The following is a 27,464-nucleotide window of genomic DNA, read 5'->3' on the forward strand; positions in this document are numbered from 1 at the left end:
ATTATCCTTAGTGTTCTTTCCCAAGTGTCCATCTACCTTCCTAACCTTAGGTTGGGTAGTTTTGGCATGTAGGGCCACATGTTTTTCCTTAAAGCCCTCATGCTTCCTATTCTTATGGTAAATCGCATTAAAATGATAAAAATTAGAACTATCATGCTTTTTACCATAATGTAAAGGAGTAGGCTCAATAAATGTTACCTTCTTCTTTACCTTGGAGGCTCCCCCTTGACTAATGCCTCCTTGAGCCTTGACCATCTTCTTCCCCTTGAGGCATTGACTTCGATAATGCCCTTTTTGTTGACACAAGAAGCACACAATGTGCTCTTTGCTCTTCTTTGTCCCGGGGGTGGTCTCCTTGGACTTCTCCTTGCCCTTTAATACCACTTGGCCCTTCTTCTTGACCAATTTAGGGCATTTACTTTTGTAATGCCCTTTTTCCCTACATTCAAAGCATATAATATGATTTTTATTATCAATTGAAATATTTATACCTTTGCTTGTAGGGGTGGCATCTTCTCCTTTTGATCCGGAGGTAGAAGCTTCCTCTTGGTATGAATTTGATTCTCCTCCATTTGATTTTTCTTGACTTGTGGAGGTAGTTGCTTCTTCCTCCTCTTCTTCTCTCGACCCGGATGTAGAAGCTTCTCCTTCTTCTTGATCCGACGTCACCAAGGATTGCTCTCCCTCAATCCTAGAGGTGGAGGCTTCATCATCTTGAATATGAAACAAGGAGTATGCTCCCTCCTTGTTCCCTTCGGTGCATTCCCTCGAGGATGAAGCTTCTTGGATTTCCTCTTCTTCGGAGGTTGAGCATCTCTCAACCTCGGAGTCCTCCTCTTGGTCTTGCTCCAAAGAGTCACCCTCTCTGGATTCTTCTTGCTCTTGTACAGTGGAGGGGATCTCTTCATGAAGCTTGGCCAATTTGCTCCATAGTTCCTTTGCATCTTCAAAATCTCCAATTTTGCAAAGGATGGTGCTTGGCAATAAATTGACCAAGAGCTTGGTCACTTTGTCATTGGCCTCGCACCTTTGGGCTTGCTCTTGGCTCCACTTGCTCCTCTTGAGAACTTTGCCCTTTGAATTTCTTGGAGCCTTGAAGCCTTCCATTAGAGCAAACCATTGCTCTATCTCCATCATAAGAAAATTTTCGATTCTTGATTTCCAAGAATCGAAACTCGTAGAAGTATATGGTGGAGCCACCCTTGTGTCAAATCCAAGTCCATCTTGGAATTGCATCTTGAAGTTGAGCTTGATAAAATCTTGAACTTGAAGAATTTGCTCCAACTTCTTCACCCTCTAGCTTTTCTTGTTATGCTTGACCCTTCCGGCGATGATTCCGGTGAAGAGCGGCCTCGCTCTGATACCACTTGTTAGGACCAAAAGTAGCTAGAGGGGGTGAATAGCTCATCTCTTTCGCTCGGTGGTCGGCGTTGCTTGTTCCTTCAAAGATGTGCAGCGGAAATACAAAGAAATACTCACACAACGCTAACACGGTTGGTTTACTTGGTATCCACCTCACAAGAGGTGACTAATCCAAGGATTCACACCAACGCACACACCCTCCACTATGAATAACACTCCTTTATGGTAACTACCAAAGGCGGAGAAGCCCTACAACACTCTCAATACAAGAAGAAGAAAGGGAAATACAAGATAAGCAAAAGCTTACAAGATGTGCAATAAAAACCCTAACCCTAACTTCTTCCTCTTGCAATAGATCCGCCTCTTGACTTGAAAAGCCTCCAAGAATCTTCAAGAACTGGCGATCTGGAGCTTGGAGAGAGCTATGGATGTGCTGGAGAGTATCTGGAGTGAATCGGTGAAGAGATACCGAAGACAACGCTCGCCTGCGGCTATAAACATGACGCAACGGTCGGATCCCGATCGATTCGAATGTTCCCAATCGATCGGGGAGGCTTTGGATCGATCCACGGATCGATCCAGAGCGCCTCTGTGCTCTGGAAAAATGCCTGGATCGATCCACGGATCGATCCAGCGCTTATCGCGCGAAGCAGCAGCGTCCCAATCGATCAATTGATCGATTGAGACCTCTGGATCGATCCACTGATCGATCCAGAAGCTTTCTGTTCGATGGGAAAGGTCTGGATCGATCCACTGATCGATCCAGATCCTGGATCGATCCACTGATCGACCCAGCACTTGGTTTTTGCCCAAAATCAAGTCCCAAACCTCCTAAACCAACATCCGGTCAACCTTAACCTGTTGGTACGTCATGCCTAGCATCTAGTCACTCCCTTGACCTGCTAGGACTCCCTCACCAAGTGTCCGGTCAATCCCTTTGACCCACTTGGACTTTTCTTTCATGCCAAGTATCCGGTCACTCTCTTGACCTACTTGGACTTTTACCTAGCTTCACTCACTAGGGTTTTCAATCTGCCTAGCTTCACTCACTAGGACTTTCACCTGGCTTCACTCACCAGGATTTCCATACTGCCTAGCTTCACTCACTAGAACTTTCACCTGGCTTCACTCACCAGGATTTCCATCTGCCTAGCTTCACTCACTAGGACTTTCACCTGTCTTCACTCACCAGGGTTTCCTTCCAGTCAAGTATACCTACTTGACTCTTCTTCATTCACACTGATCAGTTCCTGATCAGAATCTCCCCATATGAACAACTGCACCTGCATTGTCCATGTGTCTACATGTATTATCAAACATCGAAACTATGACCAAGACTCAAGCTTGGTCAAACCAGTCAACCTTGACCTAAGAGATATTGCACCAACATCATCATCCTCTGAGTCCGAGGTTGAAGTCTTCTCAGGACTAGCCCTAATGGTCAACCATCAAGTAGAAGATGAAACCAGCTCAGAGATGAGCATTGATGAAGGGGGAGAGTCATCAGAAGAAAGCAGTGATGAAAGGGGAGCATCAGAAATTACGGTAAGGTACGTGCTCTATCTCCTAAGCAGTCCTTTAATTTTATTAAAATTCTTTCTAAACATATAGTAAAATTAGAAAAGGAAAATGTTGTGTTAAAATTAAACTTAGCAAAAACATATCCCTTAGAATTATTTAACAATTTAAAGTTAGAAAATGATAAATTGAAAATGCAAATCGAAAGTTTGAAAAAAGATGCATACTTAAAATCAAATAACTTTCAAAAATCAAAACTTAGAATTTATGGAAGGTTAAATTGATACATTAAAAAACATCAGCGACAACTTAAAAGAATTCCCAAAGGATATGCACCCCCTAGATTCTTAGCTAACTCAGTAGGAAGGAACCTATATTGGGTTCTAAAATCATACTTAGATTAAATATTTTTTGAATCTAAGGCTTTCAGAAAAGTTAAATGTTTAAATTCTTTAAGAGGCTTTGTCCAGAAGTGGTTGATGATCCAATAACCAAAAAGGTCTAGTGTCTCGCCACAACCTGGAAGTCAATTACTGAATTGAATATTTAATTGACAAACTGATAAGCTTGTGAAATTAATTAAGATAATGTTTTCAATCTTTGTCAATTATTTGAAAACTTCATAACTTAGAAATTATTTTAAATTTATTTTATTAAATCAAGTTTTTTTGTGTCCCTAAAATTTAAATTTCAAAAATTTCTAAACTTATTTTTTTATTTTTGTACCTTATTTTTTTTATGTGATCAAAGGGAGAGAAATAAGTACAAATTTAGGGGGAGTTAGAATATTCTACTAACTCTATTTTATCAGATGTTGTCATTTCTTTTATTTCCAACTTTATGCTTAAAATGTTTGTTTTGTAAATTCTTTTATTGCATATTTTTTTTTATTATCCTAACTTGAACTTGGGTTGATGCACATCAAAAGGGGGGAGATTGTTGGACCCCGTGGTTGTTTTGGTGTGATCAACCAAGTTAAGTTAGGTCATGTTTTGGTTTGATCCCTGTGTCTAAGTGTGCAGGAACTTAGGAGCATAGAAAGTTGAGCGGAAGACGCAGCTAGCGAGAAGCATGACACGGGAAGGGAGCCGACGGGCTCGGTGCATCCAAGTGACGAGGTGCTGTAGAAAAATACACCGGTGGACGAGAAGAACGTACGCGGCGTTCGAGGGATAAGAAGCCGGAGCAGAAGCCTGCTCGAGGAGAAGGCCGGAAATTGGGTTCGGGTGAACCCTACTTCGGTCGGCCAAAATCACTCAAACAATCGGAGCAGCGGAAGATCCAAAGAAAAGTTTAGAGCTAGGCATACGATGTTGGAGGCGCCTTTAAAAAGCATTGAAGGTGCCTCCGAGGCACTCTGTGCACCTCCGCTTCCTTCAGGCGGAAGGCGCCTTCCATGAGCATGGAAGGCGCCCTCCATGAGCAAGGGAGGCGCCCTCCATGAGCAAGGGAGGCGCCTTCCATGCTTATAGAAGGCGCCTTCGACCCAGTTTTGTTACCATTGGCAGTGGATAAAGCTTTATCTACTGCGCTTTGTTAGAGGCGTCTTCCAACCCCTTTGGAGGCGCCTTCAAGCTACGGATAGAATTTCTAAAAGCTATAAAAAAGCTCCTGAAGCTAGGAAATAGAACAACTTATGTAATGACTTCCTAATTATTTCTGAGCTTTCAGTGTGTGTAAAAGGTTTTTCTGTCTTCAGAAAAGGAGATTCTTAGTGAGCTTTTCAACCGCCTTGGATTAATAACCAAGTAGGTTGTAACCAAGTAAATAGTGACATTTTACTTATTTCTTTAAGTTGTTAATTCTATTTTAATTACATTTATAGTCTAAGTCCAAGGATTGGGAAAGGGTTTTATTTTTCTATTTCAGGCAATTCACCCCCCTCTTGTCGGCCCCACTGCGCCAACAGGAGTAACACGCCGCCTTTTGCGTTGAAGGCGTAAGCGTTGCTCGGGAGCTGAAGAGGAAGCCTTCTCGCCAGCGACTGCCTCAATGGGGAACGATTCAGCTTCAGGGACCTCGGGGTCCCCCGACTGTTGAGAAGTAGCCCCTGCTGAGGCGCTGGCATAGGGAACCTCCTGGCCAATAGGGATCTCCTTACCTCGCTTCTGCAGGATCGCGCTGGGCATCGCGGAAGAATCGAGGGCGAAGGAATGAAACATGACGACTTCTGCAGACAAAGAAAAATACCTCAGTTAGTGGAGATATGCAAGGAAAGTCGAGTGATCTTACCAAAAGGTGCGCTCAAAGGCATCTGGATGGGGCTTAGCCTAAAAGTATATAACACACTCTCCCATAACAGAGAAGAGAGCCGCAATTGCACTCCATCCAGTTTTTCAGAGGCAATCAAACAAGTGGGTTGGTACTGATGATCTCTCAACTCGAAGGGAGAGGAAAGATTGAGACGCCCTTCAACAGGCCAAGCCATATACTCAGGTAATTGGACATGGAAAAAGTGGGACTTCCAGCCTTTATTCCAAGAAGGCATGCCCTCAAAAAATCAATACCCAGTCCTGGATTGTACCATAAAGATGTCCGGTTCTGAACGCTTAAGATAATAGAAATAGTGAAAGAGTTGAGGAGTCAAAGGGATCTCATACAGACAACACAAGATTATCATTCCACACATAGTGCGGAAGGCATTAGGAGCAAATTGGGACAAAGGAATACCCAAACACTGACTCAGGGAGGAGAAGAAGGAAGGAATAGGAAATCGGCAACCACCAAGAAGTTGATCTTTGAAAAAAGTCACGAATCCGTTGGGAGGAGGATACGGATGGTCATCGGGTCAAGGGAGGCATAGCTGATATGCTTCGGAAAGCCGCAAGCTGGATTGTATAGACTTAAGGTCGCTCCTATCCAAATCTGAGCGAAAGTATGCGTACCAGGGCATCACCGTCTCTCCGACCATTATCTAATCAACAAACGAAGGTGCAAAGGATGAAGAAGGAGAAGTACTTACACGAAAGGGAAGATGAGCGAGCAGAAATAAGCAAAGGAAGAAAGGTCGGAGGAAGACGAAGCGTTGATAAGCAACTGTTAGAGACCTTCAGGGTTTTAAACTAAAACTCTTAAGGAGTATCGGGATTCGAACTGGACAATCGAAACGACGGAGCACACGATGACCATCAGATCAAGAGATAAAGGCGCCCTGGGGTCGCGTTCAGAAAGTATGCGTCAGACATCATAACAAGGACAGTTCGTGGGGGCACGTGTCAGCTCCCTATGAAGGGGCATTTATGATGGAAAGGACAAGAAAATCATGGAGGTGATATGTAAACAGTAGCACCCTACCTCACGAAGACCATGTCTTGAGGACTAAAAATTTCATGCGGCTGCATCGGGAAATGAAGTAGAAGACGACAGGAAGCGTTGATCAAAATTTGGCGCCTCTGCCCATCCTCGGAATCAGAGTAAGATTCAAATTCGATTAAGGCCTTATGTAATGCGCTTCATGATCGCAGGTGCATTAGGCTAAGTCCCCGGGCACAGCTCCTTCAATCCACAACTGCTTCCCTTCCAAACCACCTCCCAGTCAGGCTTCCGGACCAATTCCCGATCGGCCTTCCAGACTCTCGTCCCAGTTCGAGTTATAAGTGAGCATGCTCTCACACCCAACGACCTCTCGGTCGGGATTCCAGACTCTCGCCCTAGCGCGAGTTATAAGTGAGCATGCTCTCACGCCCAACAACCTCTCGGTCGGGATTCCAGACTCTCGCCCCAGCGCGAGTTATAAGTGAACATGCTCTCACGCCTCCAGACTCTCGCCTCAGCGTGAGTTATAAGAGAGTATACTCTCGCGCTAAACGACCCCTTGGTCAGCTTTCTACACTCTCACCCCCGCGTGAGTTATCAGCAAGCAGAGCCTTCGCTAACTACCTCTCGGGGTCTGCATAAAGTAAGAAAGTACCGGAGGGGAAAGGAATAAAGAGACACGAATAAAACTGAAACTCAATCAGATCTACATTTACTTGATAAAATACAGGGGGCACCTCCCAAAATCTCATTTTTACATCTATAAAAGCATAAAGTACATCTAAAGTGATCAGAGTTCTCTTCCAGTACCAGCCGCCGATCAACACCTCGGGCATGAGCGTTCTGCCCAACTTGCTCGCTCCAGATGGATTCGAGCTTGTGACAGCTCGGCTTGAGTCAAGTGGATGAGACATCGTTGTTGAGCGATGGTTTCATCTTTAATCCGGGCTTCTTCAAGAAGAAGAGATATGGAAGAAGCGTGCTTCTCTTTCAAATAGATCAGGAATTGGGCTTGGCTCTCCAGGTCTGTGTTGGTTGCTACTCGGTAAACCTAATAGTTCCACTGTACAAAAATTTTGTACAAAGGTCTGAACCTTTACCTAGCTACCATGTGTTCTTTTAAATTAAACTTGGATTGCCTGCGGAACTTAACACGTTTGATCCAAAGTTTAATCTATTTGTTCTTTTAGGTTTAGACTCGGATCTCCTGCGGAACTTAACACGTTTAATCCAAATCACCTAGGTTATTAATTTCATTAAATATTAGTTTCCAAAATTGGCTCCCAGTACTGACGTGGCGAGGCACGTGACCTTCTTGGATATGGGAACAACCACCACAGACTAGACAAAGCCTTTTAAGGAAAGTTAATATTTAATTTCCTTAAATAACTTTAGGTCAACCGAAAAGAACAATCAAATCGCAAGGAAAAGAAAAAAAAACAAAAGAACACAATATCGAAAACAAATTCGAAATACTAGAATCGTATGCCTCTTGTATTTGGTATTATTTCCAAAAATAACTAGTATGATGCGGAAAGGAAAAATACTAGTTATACCTTTTAGAAAGACCTCTTGATCTTCTACCGTATTCCTCTTCTAACCTCGGACGTTGTGTGGGCAACGATCTTCCAAGATGAGGACCACCAATACACCTTCTTCTCCCCCTTGCAAGGTTCGGCCAAGTCAATAGCTCCTCCAAGGATGAAGAGAAAACACCACCAATGCTCCAAGGGATAAAGCTTTCTCTCCTTCTTCTCCAAGCTTGAATCCGGCCACCACTTTATCTCCTAGAGGAAGAGAAGATTCGGCCACAACAAGGAGAAGAGAGAACTTGAAGGGGCTGGCCACACCAAGAAAGAAGAGAGGAAGAAGAATAATAAAAGTTGTGTGTCATGAAGGCACCCCAACCCCCTCTTTTATATTCCTTAGCTTTGGCAAATAAGGAAATTTAATTATAATAAAATTTCCTTAACTTTCCTTGACATGAATTAATTGAGAAAAATAAAATAAAATTTCTCAATTAACCTTGTCTTGGCCGGCCACATCAACAAGAGCAAACAAGACAATTTCAATCAACAATTAAAATTCCTTATTTGTCTTTGAAAATTTTAAAAAATAAAATTTCCCTTTAAAATCCCTTTATGGTTGATAAAAAAAAAATTTCTATAATTTTAATTTTTCAACATGTGAATAATTTACAAAGAGAAAAAATAAAATATCTTTCCTATCTACAAATAAGAAAAGAGATCTAATCTCTTTTCTTAATCTTTTGTAGAAGAGATATTTTAATTTTAATTCTCTCCAATAAATTATATCTTCTACATAAGAAAATTTTAAAATTAAAATTCTTTTAAATTTAATGGGGGTCGGCCACCTAAGCTTGGGTTCAAGCTAGGGCCGGCCTTAGGTCGGCCCTAGCTTGATTCCCAAGCTAGCTTGGCCGGCCCCCTTTAGGTGGATATATAAGGTGGGTATAGGTGGGTATAGTACTCTATAAATAAGATGCTACGATAGGGACCGAGAGGAGGAATTGGTTTTGGTCTCCCGATAAAATTAAGCATCCCGTGTTCACCCCGAACACACAACTTAATTTCATCAATAATAATTCATTCCACTAAAGAACTATTATTGAACTACCGCACCAATCCCAAATTACATTTTGGGCTCCTTCTTATTATGAGTGTGTTAGTCTCCCTGTGTTTAAGATAACAAATGTCCACTAATTAAGTAAGTTACTGACAACTCATTTAATTAATATCTTAATCCAAGAATAGTACCACTCAACCTTATCGTCATGTCGGACTAAGTCCACCTGCAGGGTTTAACATGACAATCCTTATGAGCTCATCTTGGGGACATTATCAACCTAGATTACTAGGACACAGTTTCCTTCTATAATCAACAACACACACTATAAGTGATATCATTTCCCAACTTATCGGTCTTATTGATTTATCGAACTAAATCTCATCCATTGATAAATTAAAGAAATAAATATCAAATATATGTGCTTGTTATTATATTAGGATTAAGAGCACACACTTCCATAATAACTGAGGTCTTTGTTTCTTTACAAAGTCAGTATAAAAGAAACGACCTCTAATGGTCCTACTCAATACACTCTAAGTGTACTAGTGTAACTATATAGTTAAGATAAATTAATTCCTAATTACACTGCGACCTTCCAATGGTTTGTTCCTTTCCATTTTGGTCGTGAGCTGCTATTTATAATTTATAAGGTACTGATAACATCATCTTTTGTATGTGACACCACATACTATGTTATCTACAATATAAATTAATTAAACAACTACAAACAAATATAGATAATTTGACCAAATGTGATTCTTTATTCAAAATAAATGTTTACAAAAGCTTAGGCTTTCAGTATACACTCTAATAGTCTGAATAAAGCTTTCTGTTTCAGCGCTATTTCAGTCGGACCCGTGATTTAACAATTAGCCAAAGTTCTTCCATTTTCATATGAAGGGAAGACTGAAGGTCCCTCTCCTGCGTCCTCTCGGCTAAGGTCGTATTCTTCTGGGTAAGTAGTTGAGTCACATGATTCAACTGTTGACAGAGATGTTGCAGTTCATCGAACTCAGAATTTGAATCCATGATTCAGGAATGTCAGTTGAAGGAAAGTACATCTCTATGACTGGGGATCATCCCCCTTTAAAAGAAGAGGGGGAAGAGAAGGCAACTTATGCAGAAGTTAAAGTGACTCTTCCCCCGAGGTTGATTGAGTAATTAAACAAGTTATAATACCGAGAGTGTGGGAATAGGAGCAGCATTTATAGTCATAATGGCAAAGTAAATGAAACAAATGAAACCAGGGCTTGGATCTAGTCAGTCGGACCTGAGCCTTCTTCAACTAGACTTGGAGGGGAGACTTGTGATACGATGCATAAAAGTGGGATCCGATAAGGTCAGGCAGTCGGCAGTTAAGGGGGCGTGGCAGTCAGAAGTCAAGGGGGCATGACAGTGAGAAGTTAGGGAGGAGTTAGACCGCCTGACGTCATCAGCTGCATAATTCCCGATCGAATATTGACAGATTAGGATCCCAGATCAGAGACATGAGATGCGGCCTGAAGTAAGGCCTGACCTTCCCCGACTGATTTGGTTTTCTCAACCCGATCTGCATAGACAGGCCTGGAACTTTCAGTAAGACAACTCCAGGTCGGCCCTTCAGTACTCCAAGCATGAAAGATGGGACCCTCGTCGCAGCTCGTCTCCCTCATCAAGACTCGGGCCAGGCGCCACACCCTAACAATCAACCCGAACTACCCGTAACTCAACCCGAGCGGGACAGAAGGCACTAGGCGACAACAATGTCAAGGAATTATAACCGTCTGTCAAGAAACAACTATCATATGTTAGGGACTTTTTCAGTGGTCTACTGTCATCTGCGAATAGAACCTTCTCTCAATCCACAAGAGGACGTCACGTGTCCTCCATCCCTGACACCCGACATTCTCTAACAACGCTCAAGTTCTAGAGGTACACAGTGTCATATAAAAAGGGAGGTCCTCTCCCTTAAATAGGTACGCTCTCTGGCACATTCGCACTCGTCTTCTATAATTTTTTTTTCTTTTTTCTTCATACACTGTTCTTCTGGGGAAAAAGTACCTAACTTGAGCATCGGAGGGCCTGCATCGGGAACGTTTTCCCTAGTTTCTAGTCTCTAACGTTCCATGTGCTTGTCTGAGTATGTGCAGAGCCTAAATACCACTAGCTTAGTCACCGCTGCTTGTCAGTCCCACGCGGGGGTCTATTTTCCCGAGCACATATGCAGAGGTGTCCAAGTCACCTTTCTATCAACACCAAGGGCATCTCAGCCGACCTTTGTCTGACTCAGATTCTGGACAAGATCAAATTATAACCGAGAGGAGCAACAACTTCTATGAAAACAAGAACCAGTCTTGTGGGCTTACAGAATGGATTGAGAACTCACTGGTACATGCTGAAACCTCCTCGATAAGGTACTCCTGAAAAGCTCTCATTATATATAATATACTTTGGAATAATAATATTTGGTATTTGCATTACTATATAGTAAAGGGAGAACAAAATAAAAATCTTCAGTTGCTAAAACGTGAAGTAGACTAGTGATATAATGCATCTTTCTAGAAGAAAGTCATTTGGCATATGGACCATGTAGAAAAATTCGAAGACATTTCAGAAGCCTAAGCTAGTAGTAGAGGGTAAGGGATCGAGCCCAATAACATAGGAGGATCCATATAGTCAATATCATTTAATGAGATAAAAACTTAATTGTTGTTGGTACTAGCACTTTAAGACCACCAGCTCTCCAGGACCACAATATTTAATCAGAATAAGTGATTCCGAGGTAAATTACAGATAGGTCTTGACAATTTTATGGCAGCTTCTGAACATTAAGATAAGAGTTATCGGGAGAATGCTGGATAAAACCACACATTGATGATATTCATGCAGCAAAGATTCAGAAGAGAACCAAACACAATGTGCTGAGAATTGAGACAGTGGGGTCGATGATTGAGCTTTGAGAGTTCAGAAGTCAAAGCGCATTCCATTTGCTATTAAGTATGTACTCTGTGATACGATAGGAGTGCTTGATCATCTCCAAAATTTGATGCATTGTCTGATTAGTTACAAATAATGGTATCATTATGGGTGTCTTATCACTGCGTGGTAATACCAAGTTGGTCAAGAGACTCAAGACTTTGTCGAAAGATATTTCTCAATCAAGCTTCAAGATGGTTAGGTCTTCTCAGCAGGATCTACAAATAGATGAGCAAAACCTTTCTACCTGATTCGAGTTTGCTCATCACTTTACTGAGTCAGAGGTGTGACCTTATCACCATTAAAGCTGCCTTCTCTAACTGAATTTGTAAACAGTTTGTTGTCTCTTCCAGAAGCGAAATGAACAAACAAATTTGCTCATAGTTTGATTTGTAGGACAACCCAAGCAAATTGGTCCCTATAAATCAGACATGACTCATTTGTGTTGTTATATTTTCACCTTAGAGTCTATTAACACTAATTTAAGAAAATGAAAGGCGGACAGAATAATATAATAATACAGTAATTAAAGCTTTACTGATCAAATAATTTGGATTATATCGTAGCAAACCACAAAGGAAAGGTCAAGTACCAAAACTTGCCTTAGGTTTCAATTTGTGATCAAGGATGAAATTACATTATTTGGGACAGTCCACATTTCTTCTAACCCCAAATTCTGCCACGTTATTCATCGAGTATTACTTGAAGTAGGTCAATATGACAGAAGTTTAAGGAATTTATCCTGAAACAAAAAGGTAAAGTAAATTAAAGAACATTGCAAAGTAAATTAAAGAACATTTCAACATAGACCAATTCCTATAGCTATACAATCAACTGTAAATCGAGAAAATCCATGGGGATCAACAGATTACCACTGTAAGATTGATACGATGAGCTAGTGGACTCCATACATTGCCCACACAGGAAACCAAGAAACTTGGAAGAACCTTCAAGGATATTCGAATCCCTATTGCAATATGGACGATTGCAGACGTTGCATTTTGGCAGATGAAGCCAACATGTCTGGCAGAGAAGGTGAGAGCAGATAGCTTCTTCACTGAGTTCTGAAAAATCAAAACAACCTCCACAGTCTTCGCACCTTGCAATGCAAAAGAAACAACCTCTGCATTCTCTCCATTGTGACTTCCCAGACCTGTAATCATTTCATTGAGGTCATAAAAAGAGATGAACTCTGATGACCGTAACAGAAAAACAATCACCATTCCATATAGGAATTACCTTCAATAGAACAGGAATGAAAATATAATCTAATTCAGGTTAACTAATAGACAAAAGTTTCATTTACAAATATGAAAAGTGGGACAGTTGACATTATAAAAAGATGTCCCATAGAAATAGAAGAAAAAAAAAACACTTTCAACCACAGAGATCATTAAAAATTTTATTTCACCCCCTTACAATTTGATGAATTATAGCTTATAACTTCTAACCTTTGCAAAATCATCGTACCCTTTCCCACCTCATCAACACTGTTAGGTCAATATAATAGCCAACAACAAATTGTTATTGAAGGGTTGCTGCCTCAATGAGGTAAAAATCATATGGTCTTGACGTTACCTGTCATCTAGGCATAACCTCTCAAGGTGAGGGGAGAAAAAATGAATAGTTTTGCAAAGGTTGAGGGTACACTGTAATTTGTCAACTTATTGAGTGCTGAAATGCAAGTAGGAAAATTTGGGGAAGTAAAGTGGAATTTACTCAATTTTAATGAATTTTCACATTGTGATGCTAAAAATGTACAGTATTGAAACATCTACCAACCTGCAGTTCTCCCTCGTACAATCAAAAACTATTCGAACATTACTGCACTTTGGGCAAATATCAACATCTATCGGGCGGTCACTGTTGAAGATGTTAGAGGGCCGGTTGTTATAGTTGATGGGATACGAAACTTGCAGAACATCATTTTTAAACAATAACTTCAGAGCGTCAAGATGATAGATTGTTAGGTTAGGGATTCCATGAATCTGGAGAGACTTCAACCGGCCTTTTAGCTCATAATGCCATTTTAGTATTCTAACTACACCATCAGCACTTAGTTGCGTGCATCCAGGTACATGAAGCTGCAAACATTTAGCAAGTTAGTATGATGTATATGTTGAACGCCAATATCAATTGATATCAGATATTTGAAGTCTGACACAATTTAGAAGAGTGAACAGCACCTTTCTCTGAAGCTAAAGTTAAAAGTGCCATGAAAATTTGGCCAAGGAGTTTATCTTAAATATGTGGAATAATATTGTCAAACACTGAGTGGGCATATTATTCTGGTTAATACAGTTTAAATTTCATTTCATGCATACCAATCATCAATCCTCAAGGTTTCACCATGGGTCATTAAAGTAATAGACAAAAAAAGGATTTTAAAAAAAGTCAGAATAGACCAAAGAAACAGATTTTTAAATCTTGTTACTTGGAATAAAGAGACTTATTAAAAGGTAACTGGAGGATTAGGTGTGACAGACATGAGAAACCATGGCTTAGCTCAGAACTTGGTGGAATGTGATTCCAAACGAGAACGTGTTTATGAGGAGACATTGCAAATGACAGCTATTTCCAAACCAGCAAATATTTCCAAAGCAGAATACAAACTTTCAGTCCAAATACTTGGAAAGATATCACACAAATGAAACAATTTGTTTTATCAGCCATGATTGTGGTAGGTGCATTAATTTCTGGTATGAATATAGTGCATGAACCGAAAAATGAAATTTTGTCATCATCTGATGAACTAACAGTCTGATCCAAACACTTGTATTCCTGCCATTGGTATTTTTTCCAAAACTGATATATTATTCAACAAGTTTGGTTGGATCTTTTAGTTAAGCTAATGATCCAGAATTCAGCCTGTTGGCTAAAAATTGAAACACAATTCTGCTTATACACATTTGCAAAGTATCAGTTTCTATGCTGTGAAATGGAAGTATCTAACACTTCAGAATCTTTTAATCTTAAAATAATAATACTTGTCACATAAACAAATATTCAAAATCATGTATCTACATTGTTTCGGTTCTCTAACCTTTACATTCTAGACTAGTATTTATTTATCTGATTGCCTAGCCTTGATAATTCATTTTCAGCCATGATTGTATTTAGAAATCTCCTAAATGTTTTTCCTTCTCATTTCATTGGGTTTTCACCAAAAAAGTATATTACATATTTAAGAATAAAAATTCTCTGATGGGATTTTTCTTTATTATACAAGTAAAAGATTGTAACTTTGATTGTCTTTGATAAATATAGAAAGCGATATTTTGAATTAAGGAAGAACTATATAAATCCATATTGCCAGCAAAATAAATCCTTGCATATGCTACAGAAATTAAGTTGATCTCATCACAACAAAGAGGAAAAAACTTCAATTTTTCGAATCAAAACGAAATTAATAGTTCTTAAATCGAGAGAGCATTAGATCAAGTAAACACCTTGGTGATGCCTCGATTTCGATTCACAACCTGCATGAGCCCATCGTCGGTGACCTTCCAGCAATCCAGGAGAGCTAAAGCCTCCAATTTCCCACCGGCCCTCGACGTGATACGGACGAGGGCTTCGTCAGTAAGCCGCAAGCTCAAAGGGCGCTCGATCGAGACGCGCCGCCAAAGCAAGCTGTCCAGCGAGACCGCGTCCCTGAAGAGGCGCGAGACGCCCTGGAAGGCCAACAACTCCGGCAGGCGGAGATAGCCAAGAACCAGGAGCAGCGCGCTGGATACATCGACGGCCGGGGCGGCGGCCACGGGGTTAGGGTTCGGACATCCATCGCATGCTTCAGATGGCGGCCGATCGTGATTCCAAGAAGATTGTGGCATCCGTCGCCGGCGGAGAGCTCGATTCAGAGAAAAAGAAGAGGAGCTCGAGGCTTGTTGTCAATCTCCAGTCCTTCTGGTCTAAATCTCGAGATATTGGGTAATTTTTAAACTACTCCTTAATATTTACTAAATTTTAGAAATACTTGTAAGATTTTTATAACAAAGATTTTTTTAAAAATATATATATATATTTTTTAACTAAATTACAAAAATACTTATAAGATTTTTTTAATAAAATAAAAACTTTTAAACTATATTCTGATACGGATAAAATTATTTTTAAAAATATTAAAATTAATGGTCTTCATTCATTATTTTTTGTTATTTTTGTATCATGTGAACTCCTAAATAATTGAAGGAAAAAAATACCCTTTTTCACACATTAAATAAATTCAAAACGCAATTTATATAAACTTAAAAACTAAATTTTAAGATATTTATCTCATTTAAAATTCAAACTTTAATTCTTCTAAACACACCCAAAAAAGTAACACCCTTTATATTTATTATTAATAAAAGATGTTCTATATTGAAAAAAATAATAATTAAAAAATAATAATTTCCTTCATATTCCGACGAAAGTAAACCTTATTTTTCCTGCATTTTCTGAGTGAATTACAAATGATATAAAATAAAAATTAGATAAACGAATTTTCTGTGTTTACAAGAAAGGATTACTTTTCTGTCAGTCCTGCCAATGTGAGTTTGTTGTGTTTGATGCTGATAGAAGCTCTTCCAAGTTATCCACTGCCTCTCTCATCCATGAATGCTTACACACTTGCCTTGCTTCTGCCAGGCTCACCTGGTTCATCATCAAATCAATGAACCAAAAAAAAAAAGAAATTCAGAAATTTGCAGGTTTGATTTACTGTTCTTGATCTGTTTGATGCATATGTATTTTTGGAGTTGCGGGATTTCCACTTCTGACTGACTCACTCACCCATTTGCGCTCTCGGCTATTCGTTTCCGGCCATTGCCGTAGCACCGCTGTGACTTCCATGGCAAAGATGCAGTGAACCTCGCTTAGTCAATTGCCGATATCACCCTGTTAAGTTACAGTGATTGTGACTTGTGAGGTTAAATTGAAGTAACCGCAACAACTGAATACAACATATTCCATTGCTCCAAAGGTTGTACAATCTATTTGGGTCGGCAATATGAATCTTATCTCTCTATTGAGCTCGTTGTGAGTCTCTGTCACTAGTAAAGTCGATGGCTTACCACAAAGTTTCCGTTGACACCGGCTTCCTCTCAAATGCTTCCCTGGAAACTGCTGCTGCCATAGTTTTCATCAACCTCCCAACCACCCTGTTTGAATGCAAAAGTTAATGAATTGCTGTTGATCTTTTCCGACAAAGTTTCAGTTTGTCCTGGAGTTTGTTAACCTTTTCGTTTCACCCTGAATTGATAGATGAAGGTGGCGAATTAGACAGAGAAAAAAATCTCTTTTCTCTTTCTCTAAGATCAAAACAGGTTGATACATGGAAAAAGTGTATACCTTTGGGAACATGAGTTCAGACCCTTTCTGAGAGCTTATGACAAGGACCTCGATGACTTGGTCTCCTGAGCAAGGATTCTTGAACTTGAACTTGTAAGGAACACACCTGCTCAACAAAAGTGTAAGGCAACTACATTAGATCAGAACAATCCTCAATCAGAGATTGAAAGTTAAAGAGTGAGAAAGTTCAAATTTTCATTGCATTAAGATGATAAAAATGCATGTTACCCTAGCAATAGTTCCTTATATTCATCTCATCCGGCAAAATCCAAATAAGATGCGTAAACTCAATTTGAAAGCATGAACCCTAGCTAGAAGTCAAATTTGCATTTTTATTATTATTTTTTTTTCTTTCAAATTGATGGTATAACAACAACATTAGATCACAGCAATCTTCTCTGAGACAGAACCAAAGTCAAAGAAGCATTTCAACTGTTGTTTCAAAATCGAGTGCAAGAAACTTCAATTTTTCATTCCATAAATTTGATCAAACTGCATGAACCTAGAAACCAGATTGCAAAAGTGCAGATTTTTCCTTGCACAAAACTAGTGAAGTTGCATGAACCCTAAAAACTAGATTGCATTTTTTAGCTTTTTTAATTCCCCATACTCATGCCATCAAGGTAAAATCCAACTAAAATTGAGAGAAGATACATAAACTCGATTAGAATGAATGAACCCTATAAACCAAAATTGAATTTTTTTTTTCTTTTATCGTTTGAAGATCAAATTCATGATATCGCAACATTAGATCGGAAGAGCCTTCGTTGAGAAAGAATCAAAGTCAAAGAAGCATAAACCCTAGATCAAATTCATGTTGTCCGTCCCATCCAAGCAAAACCTAACTAAAAATTGCAATTTCAATTTTAGGATTTAGGATTTAGATAAAAATTACCAGCGGTCTTCAATGCAAATTTATTCAATAAAAAAAAATTCATGGAATGAAGCCTCACCTTCAAAATTAGTCCTTAACCAAATTCTGGATTATTAAAAAAAACTTTTAAAAAAATATCAAGAAGAGTATATTTGTATTTGCATTAAAAAAGTGTTATTTTTTGTTGTTATCAAATTCATTTGTTTAAATTTATCTAAGCTATTATACCTAATCAAATGTTCATGAATAAATTTGGTGTGGGTAAAAGTTTATTTGTGTTCATTCAATACACATAAGATCTATTAAATAAATAAGCATAAACAACTTGTTAATTATACAAATAAGCTTGAACATATATTTGTTCAGCTTGTTAAATGAATAATGTTTGTGGATAATATTCGTATATAAGATTTGTAAATCATGTTCGTTAATAAAACTCTTATTAACATGTTAAATAAAAAAAACTTTTAAAATAACAAGCAAAAAAACTTTTAAAGTAACAAACAAATTCATATTATCAAATTTAATGATCAATCAAACAAGTAAAGCTTCAAATAATCAAATAAGTTTAAATTAAGAATTCAATGATATTTAAACAAATCAAACTCAAATTAAGTTGAGAGTTCGATATCATCTAAATAAACAAAACTCACGCTAAGTTTAAACTAAACTCAAGCTCATAAAAATTAAATTAAGTCAAACTTGAATAATCATTTTAAACTTAATTTAATTCATTTTACGTAGGACTCGATAACTTATCATATAAACTTAAGCACCCCAAATTAACTCGACTTAGCTTATTTACCACCCTAATTATATCTTTACTGACCGACTTAAAAATTACACTAACTAGATCACTTAAGAACATATATATAAATAATTCACATGCCAATTTTTGTTAAAACTTTTATATGAATTATAAATTATATAATTTTTTTATACAAAATTAGTAGAAAGCAGGAAGATATATATTTAATAAAAAATAAGAAATTTAAGAAATTATTAATGTATTTTTACAAAAAAAAATATTCATAATTTAATATTGTGGATGAGATAAAATACATTTGAAAGTGAGAATAGATTGACCACAAGAAAATAAGAATGAATTCCAAGTTGTTAAGAATTGCCTTAGTCGTAAAACTCCTCGAGCCAAATTGACTTAGAAATTAACTAAAACGATAAAGTTGACCGTTGCCTTTTAACGCTAATGGTAGATTCAATCTAGGTACGTGTCAAGACCGAATCAAAAAGATTTTTTCTCAACATTTTTCAGTATTTTTATTTTAGCAAGATTTCAAGAAAATGGCAGTAGATGAATTTTAGCGTGATGAAATTAAAGATACAGAAGTAAACTTATACACCTACAAAATCGATTTCTAATTATCATATTTAAGAAAACGATATCATCGAATTAATTCTAAAAATATCAAACATTATTTTATATATATAATCAAGATTACAACAAACAAAACATGACTAAATATTATTTATTTTAAGCTAGGTAATGCACTAATTTATTTTACCATTTCACTGATTTAGCCTTCTTCCCTTTTCTGATTATCTTATTAGTCTTGGTGGGTCTCATCGGGTCGAAACTCGACGCGTCGAAGAAAGGAAAGAAGTGTTGGAGGAGGTGAGCGAGATAAGAGTCGCCGTCCACTACTATTAACTGTCCCCAGGCCACCGAAGATAAAACGGAACAGTGTTTACCACTAAACTATGCCCTCGAATGATAGTTAGTATGATTACTAATGTGATAATAATGAAATATTAAAATAAATATAAATAATTACAAAAAAATAGTAAAAAAACTATTTTGATGGCGGGTTATTCGGGCTCAAATTGTGTTAGTTCAAATCAAGTAACCCAAACTCACTTGACACCCCTACACCTAACGTCCTTCCTGAAGATCATATACATCCTCCATGAAAAACCCAGTTCAAATAGCATGCCCATGATATCAAATGCGAAAAACAGGGTTCTTATACACTACTCAGTCACATAATTTGATCAACTCTGTGATTGAAAAACACAAGCTAACAAATCATAAACATCGTTGGTCCTCAAATATCGATATTGATTTGAGCAAACGCAGTAGGTTCTTCTTGCTGATCTAGACTACACATATCAGTATCGCACGACGATAGAATTCGCTTTCATACTTGGAACAAGCACTTGTAACTAGGCGAATGAGCGTTTGCACTTAAGAGGTATCCATTCCCTGGGCATGGTACTTGTCCAACTCCTTGTCCAACTCTTCTGCAGACTTTTTAACTTTAGGCTTCATCCCTCGCCCGCCGCGACCACGAGCAGCTCCAGCACCGCGTCCACCACCTCTGGCACTTCCACGACCTCGACCCCGGCCATGCTGAGGGCCACTACCTTGATTCATCCTGCTTGTTGGGCAAAATAAATATGAGCAATCTGAGAGGTACAAAAACAAGCTGGCATAATGTCAGGAGACTAATTATTCTTTAGTCATTAAAGATATGCCATGAGATGAATTCAAATTTCTAGAATAGTAGTAACATTAACGATTGATCTCGTTGAAAAGAAAGTGAACCAAGAACTGCATTGCATCTTTAAAAAGATTTCTGTATGCAAATAGAAACAAACTAAACATCCAAGGTAATCACATATATGTTACGATGGGTAGATAACAAAAACAAGTAAAACCTCATTGAGGATATTAGAAGACAAGTGCAAACGGTATTCAAAAAGGATCAAGAACAGCCTATATAAATGGGCATGCATGGGCTTACCGAGAAAAACGGCTTGATGAACTTGAACCACCTTGACCAATTTGTGGGCTGAAAAGAAAACTTTGTTAAGGCAATTTTCACAATGTTGATTTTCTTTCTTAGCCATATACACAAAGTGAAAGATAAATCAGCAAACAGTTGAGTAAAATGGTAAATACAAGTTACAAGTGAAAATTATTAAGAATTACTGAAAAATTTACTCAGACATAGAAGAACAATAAACAATTAAGAATTCAGATGCAAGTTGCAGAGAATTTTTAAGACTTAAGGCAAAAAGAAATATAATTTTCAAGTATATTTTTTTTCAGAAAAGGAAAGTATAACAAAAAATTTCAAACTTTAAGCATACAAGAATCCACTTCCAAAGAAAGATATGTATCTAATGCGACTGGAGAAACAGATATCTTCTGCACAAAAGGATTATCCTTGGACAACACTGAATAAGAAGATATAATAAAAATAGCAGATGTACTGCAAATCCAACAAGGAAACAACAAGAGATATTGGCAGTAACCAGTAGAATCAATGCATGAAACACAAGGATAGCAAAAAGTAAACCACATACGTCATAACAACTGTCCTTCTCCCTCTACCATATGAACCGCCAGCAACATTCACACGAGGAGTTGTGGGCAATCCTAGATTAGTGCCTATAATTTCAATTTTCATAGGCTTTCCATCCAGAAGCACATTGTTATAACGTTTTAAAGCAGCGATGGCATCACTTCTCCTTGCGTACACAACCTCAGCTGAACCCTGCATATAAGTTTGATCATCTCAATACATGACAAAACAAAAAGAAAATGAGAAGATAGCATAAAAGGCACAGTCTCAACAAAATTAGACAACATTAGGAATTGACTCTAGTTTAACGAGGCAATCATGGCATAATAGTTCATGATAATGAGGCAATAAAATCATGTAGTTCTGATATTGCACAACTTTAACCATTCTTCAGGTAAGTGATGATTCTAGCATTGTGCTGCATCAGAAATAATAAATTTTGGTTTCCGACATTCAGCTTTCATTCTATTGTTTAAGACAATTATTAGTCTGCATGGAAACCCAATACCAATTAGTAACTCCTCTACCAAAGAGAATTTAACAAAAACATATTTGATCACATAATTTGCTCATGAATGTAATGTTAAAAATAAACAAAGACCCACAAAGAACCTATCTGATACATTAGACTAACATCTCTAGAGTCTAGATCCATAGATGTATCATAGTGGTCATTGTAGCTTCCATGTGCAGCGTTATTCCTCCATACTCCAATGTCATAGTTAAAGTAAAAGATGAATGCTAATGACAACTTGGTCTCCAAGTTTTGGACTAGGACAGCATAAGCCTCAGATGGCCATGTAGAAGAGCATAAGGTAATTCAAGTAGATGACCCTTCAGGTACAACAATATTAACAAACCTTGAATCTCGAGTAGGCACCACTAAAAGTTTAAAATGTGAATGCGTTGTGAATCACAAAAGGGCAACCCGGTACACGAAGTTCCCGTTAATACGGCGTCTTGGGGAATAGTCTATTGTACATAGTTTTATCTTGCTTTGCAAGAAGTTTCCATGACTCAAATCCTTGACCTCTAGGTCACACGGCAAAAACAATCTGTGGTAGATGCCATTACAAATTTAGAACTGGGACAGTAACAGAACTATGGTTTTAAATACTATTACCATTTTGCTTTTGTCTCATTGTTGACAATTTGCAAGTTTAAAATGTAGCATAATACTACTTCAACTGTATATTGAACCATCGGTTATCTGTATCACTTAGAAAACAGAACCAAGAAATATAGACCTTCTAAAACTTCAAGGAAACAAGATTGTGTCATGTGAGAAATAAAAGTTGAACAACTTATCTAGAAGTGTCCATTGATAGTAGAGGTGACAAAAGATGAAATGTATTCACCAGCAAATTATGACTTTGGGTTTGCATTTGAGTTGAATTGAGTTAGGTTTGAGTTTTGTAAGTTGATCCAGAGAGAGAGAGAGAGAGAGTAATGTTACGGTGCTCACATCCGGTGGACGACAGAGTGTACTTCCAGGCGTCCCGCTCACTCAGTTAGGCACTAGAGTCAGGCACGGGAGGTGAGCACCATATCATTAGTGTGTGCGTGGGTGTATAGAGAGTGAGAGTTTAGATATCCCGCACACCTTACCCTACACACCCGTGCACAACAAAAAAAAATTTTGATTTGAATTTTTTTTTTTGTGCTTAATACTATAACCCAACCCCTAAACCCTAAAAGCAAAAGTTTTTTTGGCATAATCGGAATCTTTAAAAAATAAACAAAAAAAGGGGCAAAAATAGCGTTTCACACGCTGTGAGAGCGCCCACGGTTGTCACTCACCGTGAGCGCCCAGGATTAGATGCCTACGCGCACACACACAACATGACCCATTTAAACTAGGGCCATTTCCTGTTGACCTAGTTCCTGTGGAATTTAGATTCCAGTTAAAATGTTGCAGTCGAAGTGTGCAAATTGTCTACAATCCATTAACGCAAAATGACAGTGTCTAGATTATCAGCATAGATTTCAGACCTTGAAACCTAGAAATGGCACAACAAACAATTAGGGATAGGGCCATGAAGAAAACTATGAAGGCCAACCACATGAGGATTACAGGACAGGCATCACCTTGGTGACTGAAGTATTTCAGATCCATTTCCAGTTTAAGAAAGTGAAAAGATTGCTTCCTGCTTGCTTTGCATCATGCTTTCACATTCAGTTCTTACTATAGTTTGATATCCAAAATTCATCCCAGTTAAAGAAACATGGAATCTACAGAATATCCATGTTTATTTAACCAAAAGGCTTTTAGCTAGAAACTTGGTCGTACAAGCTGTAAACTAACATTTTTAATATGAAAATACTATCAAGCGGGAAAAAGAACTAATAACAGTTAGAGAGCATTCCCGAAGAAATGGTAAAACAAAGACCAACTGAAAATAATCTTTTGATTGAAAGAGTTTAATTAAGATTTTAAATGGTTTTCAAATGGATACTCTTTTACAAGTGGAACAAAGAACAATTCTCGATCCAACGAGATGTAAATAATTTCTTCTAATTAGAAATAAAGTTTAATTTCATCATTTAAGAATTACACAGTTTTAAATGGATGACTACTCTTTTACAATCAAAACCCAGAAATTTTAGCATAAGATAAAAGCTATTCTGACCTAGCAATAACTTAGTCGCTTCCACGTGAAGAAAGAGTTCAACAATTCACCACAATATTGATCTTAAAATTATTTCTATTGTATTTTAAAATTAAAGTCACGATGCAGCACAAGAAGGAATAACCAAGTGTTGAGTATGAAACAGTGGCACATACAATAAATATATAAGCATCTCATGATATTTTAAACAATAAAAATGAGGAAAAACAAATAATTTTTTCTGGACTTTTCTTTACTTTCCTAAATCAAGAGTAATGGAAACGATGATTTCTCATGCTGACACATTAAGAAGACTCATACACTATTATGATATTACAATGTTCTATTTTCCAAAAAAAAAGTCACATATAACGAGGAAATGTATCCTAGTGCAACAGTCAATATTAAACTAGGAGGAAAAGAAATGTTTTTATTATATAAAGAATAGGGTAGTTTGCAAAACCCACACTTGGTCGACCATTTCTATCATAATGAACTGCAAAACGCTTGAGGTCACCAACTTCAGAGAATAGCTCCTGCATGCCCAATTGAACATGAACAACGAAAGAGATAAGATTAACTTATAGAATAGTGTCGGAAGTAATTTAGGTTAATTTCATGGAATCAGCTTACCCTTATATCCTGATTAGAAACTCCATAATCTAGGTTTGAAATGTAAAGTTTTGTGCCTGTTTCAACTCCAGGAATGCCAGCTGCTACCATGCTATCACCAAAGAGATCATGTCTCTGCGTCATGTCTTTTGTTCTGCTGAAAGACTGATAAATGCAGCCAACCATCCAGATAAGGGAATAGACATGTTAGTACACAATTCATATACTTGCCGATTAAGTGTTATGCCAAGTGAGTTCATAGAACGAAGAAGAGTTTATATAACCCCAAAGTATAAAGTATCCATCCGATGGATTCCCTTGTGAAAGAAATACTCTATTGAAAATACGATGCATGCTAAATCAATAGCAGATATGGCATGGATATGAAAATTGAGATAGAGAAGTCCACCGGAATAGTAAACAATGCACACTGATAAGAAATGGAAGTAGAGAAGTCCACCAATATCATATGCAGGTCATAAGCTACCGTTGAAAGCTCCAAAGTACAGCCCTTTAAGCACTTCAACCAAAAAATCCCCAGGAACTAGCATAAGAATTTAGGGCTTCATCATCGATGATTTGATGTTCCAAATTTAGCAACAGATCGGCTTGAAATTGTCCCCCTTAAATGTCTTCATTAATGAATTAAGCACCGAGAAGCAATATAAATGTGGTATATGAGCCCTCTCCCCATAAAAAAATTCTGATATCCTCCTTTTGATATCTGGGTTTCTAATGATTCAGGTTCTTGAACACATGCAAAAAAATCAATAGTTTTGGGCTTGCCTTGGCAATCTTGTACGGTGACGGGCGAGTATTAACCCTAAGAGGGCCTCGATTAAGCATTCCTATTCCTCTTCCACGGATAGTACCACCAGGCCCACCACGTCCACGACCACGGCCTTGGCCTAGGCCTCGCCATCTCCCACTTTGACTAGTGTTTCTGTTTCTGATCAGATTATCCAGCACCATATCCAAAGATGTGGTTTTACAATAATTAACTTGGAGAATTCCAAGATAATAAGCAGGACCTACAAGATTAAATAAAAAAAGCAATGAGAACACTTTCATCTGTAATGTTATAAGAACTGTTGTCCTCATATGATAATAGAAAAAGAAATATGGACATAGATCACAAAAATAAACTTATATAAAATAGATAGTTCTGATTTATTATTGATTTATCTATTTGGCTATGTAAATAACAATTCAGCAGATATATTATTAGAACATAATTCTTGCAAACATGCCAAGCAGGTAATAGTTTTTCCGTTTATATTTATAATAATAAAAAAAACAATTGACAACAATTCACTCTTTTACGTTTATATAAAGTGCCTTTACAATTGACAATTAATCAATACAATAAAGACATTTTCAGTGTTCATGATTTGTAATAATTAATCCGAATTCAATTTATTGACAATCACGAGCAATTTGTAGATTTATAGGATTCTAAATTATGCAATGGAAAAATATATTAGAGAATAACAAACGTAAAAACCCCAATTTGATATTTTAAAGCCTAAAAAGTTCAAAGAGCCATGAAATGCTCAATGTGAAACTAATACACGCGCAGGTAATAGTTTTTTTTACCAACCGATCAGACTTGGCACGATGTCACAAATATAAGCGCATTAATCCAAATATCCGACCTCCTAACGTTAGCAAAGCGCAGATAAACGCGCAGTTCAAACACTAACTACAAATTTCTCAAAAGTCAGATGGCTATAGATGAAGAAAAATAAACTAATAAATAAATAAATACCTCAAAAACACCACAGGTTCCTGGACAGCGATTCGAAGTGAAAAAAAAAGTGACGGATCTGGGAGAGGGTGGCTCTAACGAGGTTCCTAGGGCTAGATCTCGGAGAGCCCTGCTTCCAGGCTGACGATGGATTCAGGGAGACGGAAACAGAGGGGAAGTCGAAAGGATTAGAAGGAACCAAGATGAATCAGGGGGCTGTTGCTGGGGGGATTTGCAGAGTTGGGAGGGCGACGAGAGAGGGGGAAGCAAAAGAGGAGATTTTTAACGCCCTTCTACGCCGCGATGGAAGCGCTAGGGTTCGTCTAATAACGACGCGCTCAATGCACGAGGATCGGGTGCGCATACCAAGACAGGATGTGAAGTTACTCCGCACCAAAGAGACGGTAGATCGTTCATAACCGCCTGCCCAATGGCTACTCCTACGGACAGACAACTAGTTCGGCGCCTCCTATTCCGACTATGTAATTTCAAAAGCGCCCATTGAGTACTTATAAAAAAAAATTTATTGATCATTAACATAAATTGAAAAAGTACATGATGAACTCAAAAATTTAATATCTTTTAATTATATTTCTTTTAAAGAGATAGGATCTTCTAAATTATTTTTATGGTCAATTTTTCTTTTACATGTATTAATAGGGATAGATGGTTCTCATCTATTTTACAAATAAGGGGCATTCTTCCCATGAATACATGCAAAATGAGCATTCTTTAGACCGCAAAAAATGATCTAGAGGAAAAATTAAACTCAAAAACACCCATGTTATTTATTAGAGTATCTACAATGTGATACATTAATAAAGTATTATAATACTCTCTTAGTATTAAAATCATTATAACACTATTTTCTTTTACGCGTTCAAACAAAGGGACATGCAAGGCTCACTCAATGTGTGTGTTTTTAATTTTATTTACTAAAAAAATATAAATTTTAAAAATAATAAGATGATTAAAATAATAAAATTTTAATATTATTTTTTAAAATGGTAAAATTATTTTTAAGTAAGATTATTATTAAAAATAATAATAATTTAAATATTTTAATAATATATTTATTTAATATGATATAATTTTAAGATAATTGATTGGACGGTGAAACACATAAATAATGAGTATTAATATTAAAAGGAATGTGGGTGAAAAAAATATGTTGTTATAATTAGTATGTGACAGTGGATCTCATGTTTTTTATGAGATGATGAATGTTATAATGGGAGTGGATTGTGGATGCTCTTATCTTTTGGCAACCCCGTCAACCCATCTCATGA

At 37.6% G+C, this 27,464-nt stretch overlaps 2 protein-coding genes across 4 annotated transcripts; both read right to left on the reverse strand.

Annotated features, from left to right (window-relative positions):
* Positions 1–12,191: 12,191 nt before the first annotated feature.
* On the reverse strand, positions 12,192–15,579 carry LOC122025576 (F-box protein SKIP28-like). The gene is made up of 4 exons (XM_042584404.1): positions 15,129–15,579; positions 13,462–13,763; positions 12,552–12,832; positions 12,192–12,421 (listed from the first exon to the last, which is right to left on the reverse strand). Exons 1-4 carry the CDS (start codon positions 15,507–15,509, stop codon positions 12,417–12,419), a joined length of 969 nt encoding a protein of 322 aa, XP_042440338.1. The 5' UTR covers positions 15,510–15,579; the 3' UTR covers positions 12,192–12,416.
* Positions 15,580–19,807: 4,228 nt separating this feature from the next.
* On the reverse strand, positions 19,808–26,499 carry LOC122022445 (THO complex subunit 4C-like). Of its 3 annotated transcripts, XM_042580456.1 has the most exons (7): positions 26,197–26,499; positions 25,215–25,459; positions 24,450–24,593; positions 24,284–24,352; positions 21,209–21,399; positions 20,644–20,691; positions 19,808–20,274 (listed from the first exon to the last, which is right to left on the reverse strand). In XM_042580456.1, exons 2-7 carry the CDS (start codon positions 25,398–25,400, stop codon positions 20,085–20,087), a joined length of 828 nt encoding a protein of 275 aa, XP_042436390.1. In that variant the 5' UTR covers positions 25,401–25,459; positions 26,197–26,499; the 3' UTR covers positions 19,808–20,084. The 3 variants fall into 3 exon arrangements, with proteins under 3 accessions (XP_042436390.1, XP_042436392.1, XP_042436391.1); XM_042580458.1 differs by lacking the exon at positions 26,197–26,499 and having other exon boundaries at positions 24,889–25,358; XM_042580457.1 differs by lacking the exon at positions 26,197–26,499 and having other exon boundaries at positions 24,838–25,358.
* Between the last annotated feature and the right edge of the window lie 965 nt (positions 26,500–27,464).

This window comes from Zingiber officinale, chromosome 9B (assembly GCF_018446385.1).
Source record: "Zingiber officinale cultivar Zhangliang chromosome 9B, Zo_v1.1, whole genome shotgun sequence".
Taxonomy (NCBI): Eukaryota; Viridiplantae; Streptophyta; class Magnoliopsida; order Zingiberales; family Zingiberaceae; genus Zingiber; species Zingiber officinale.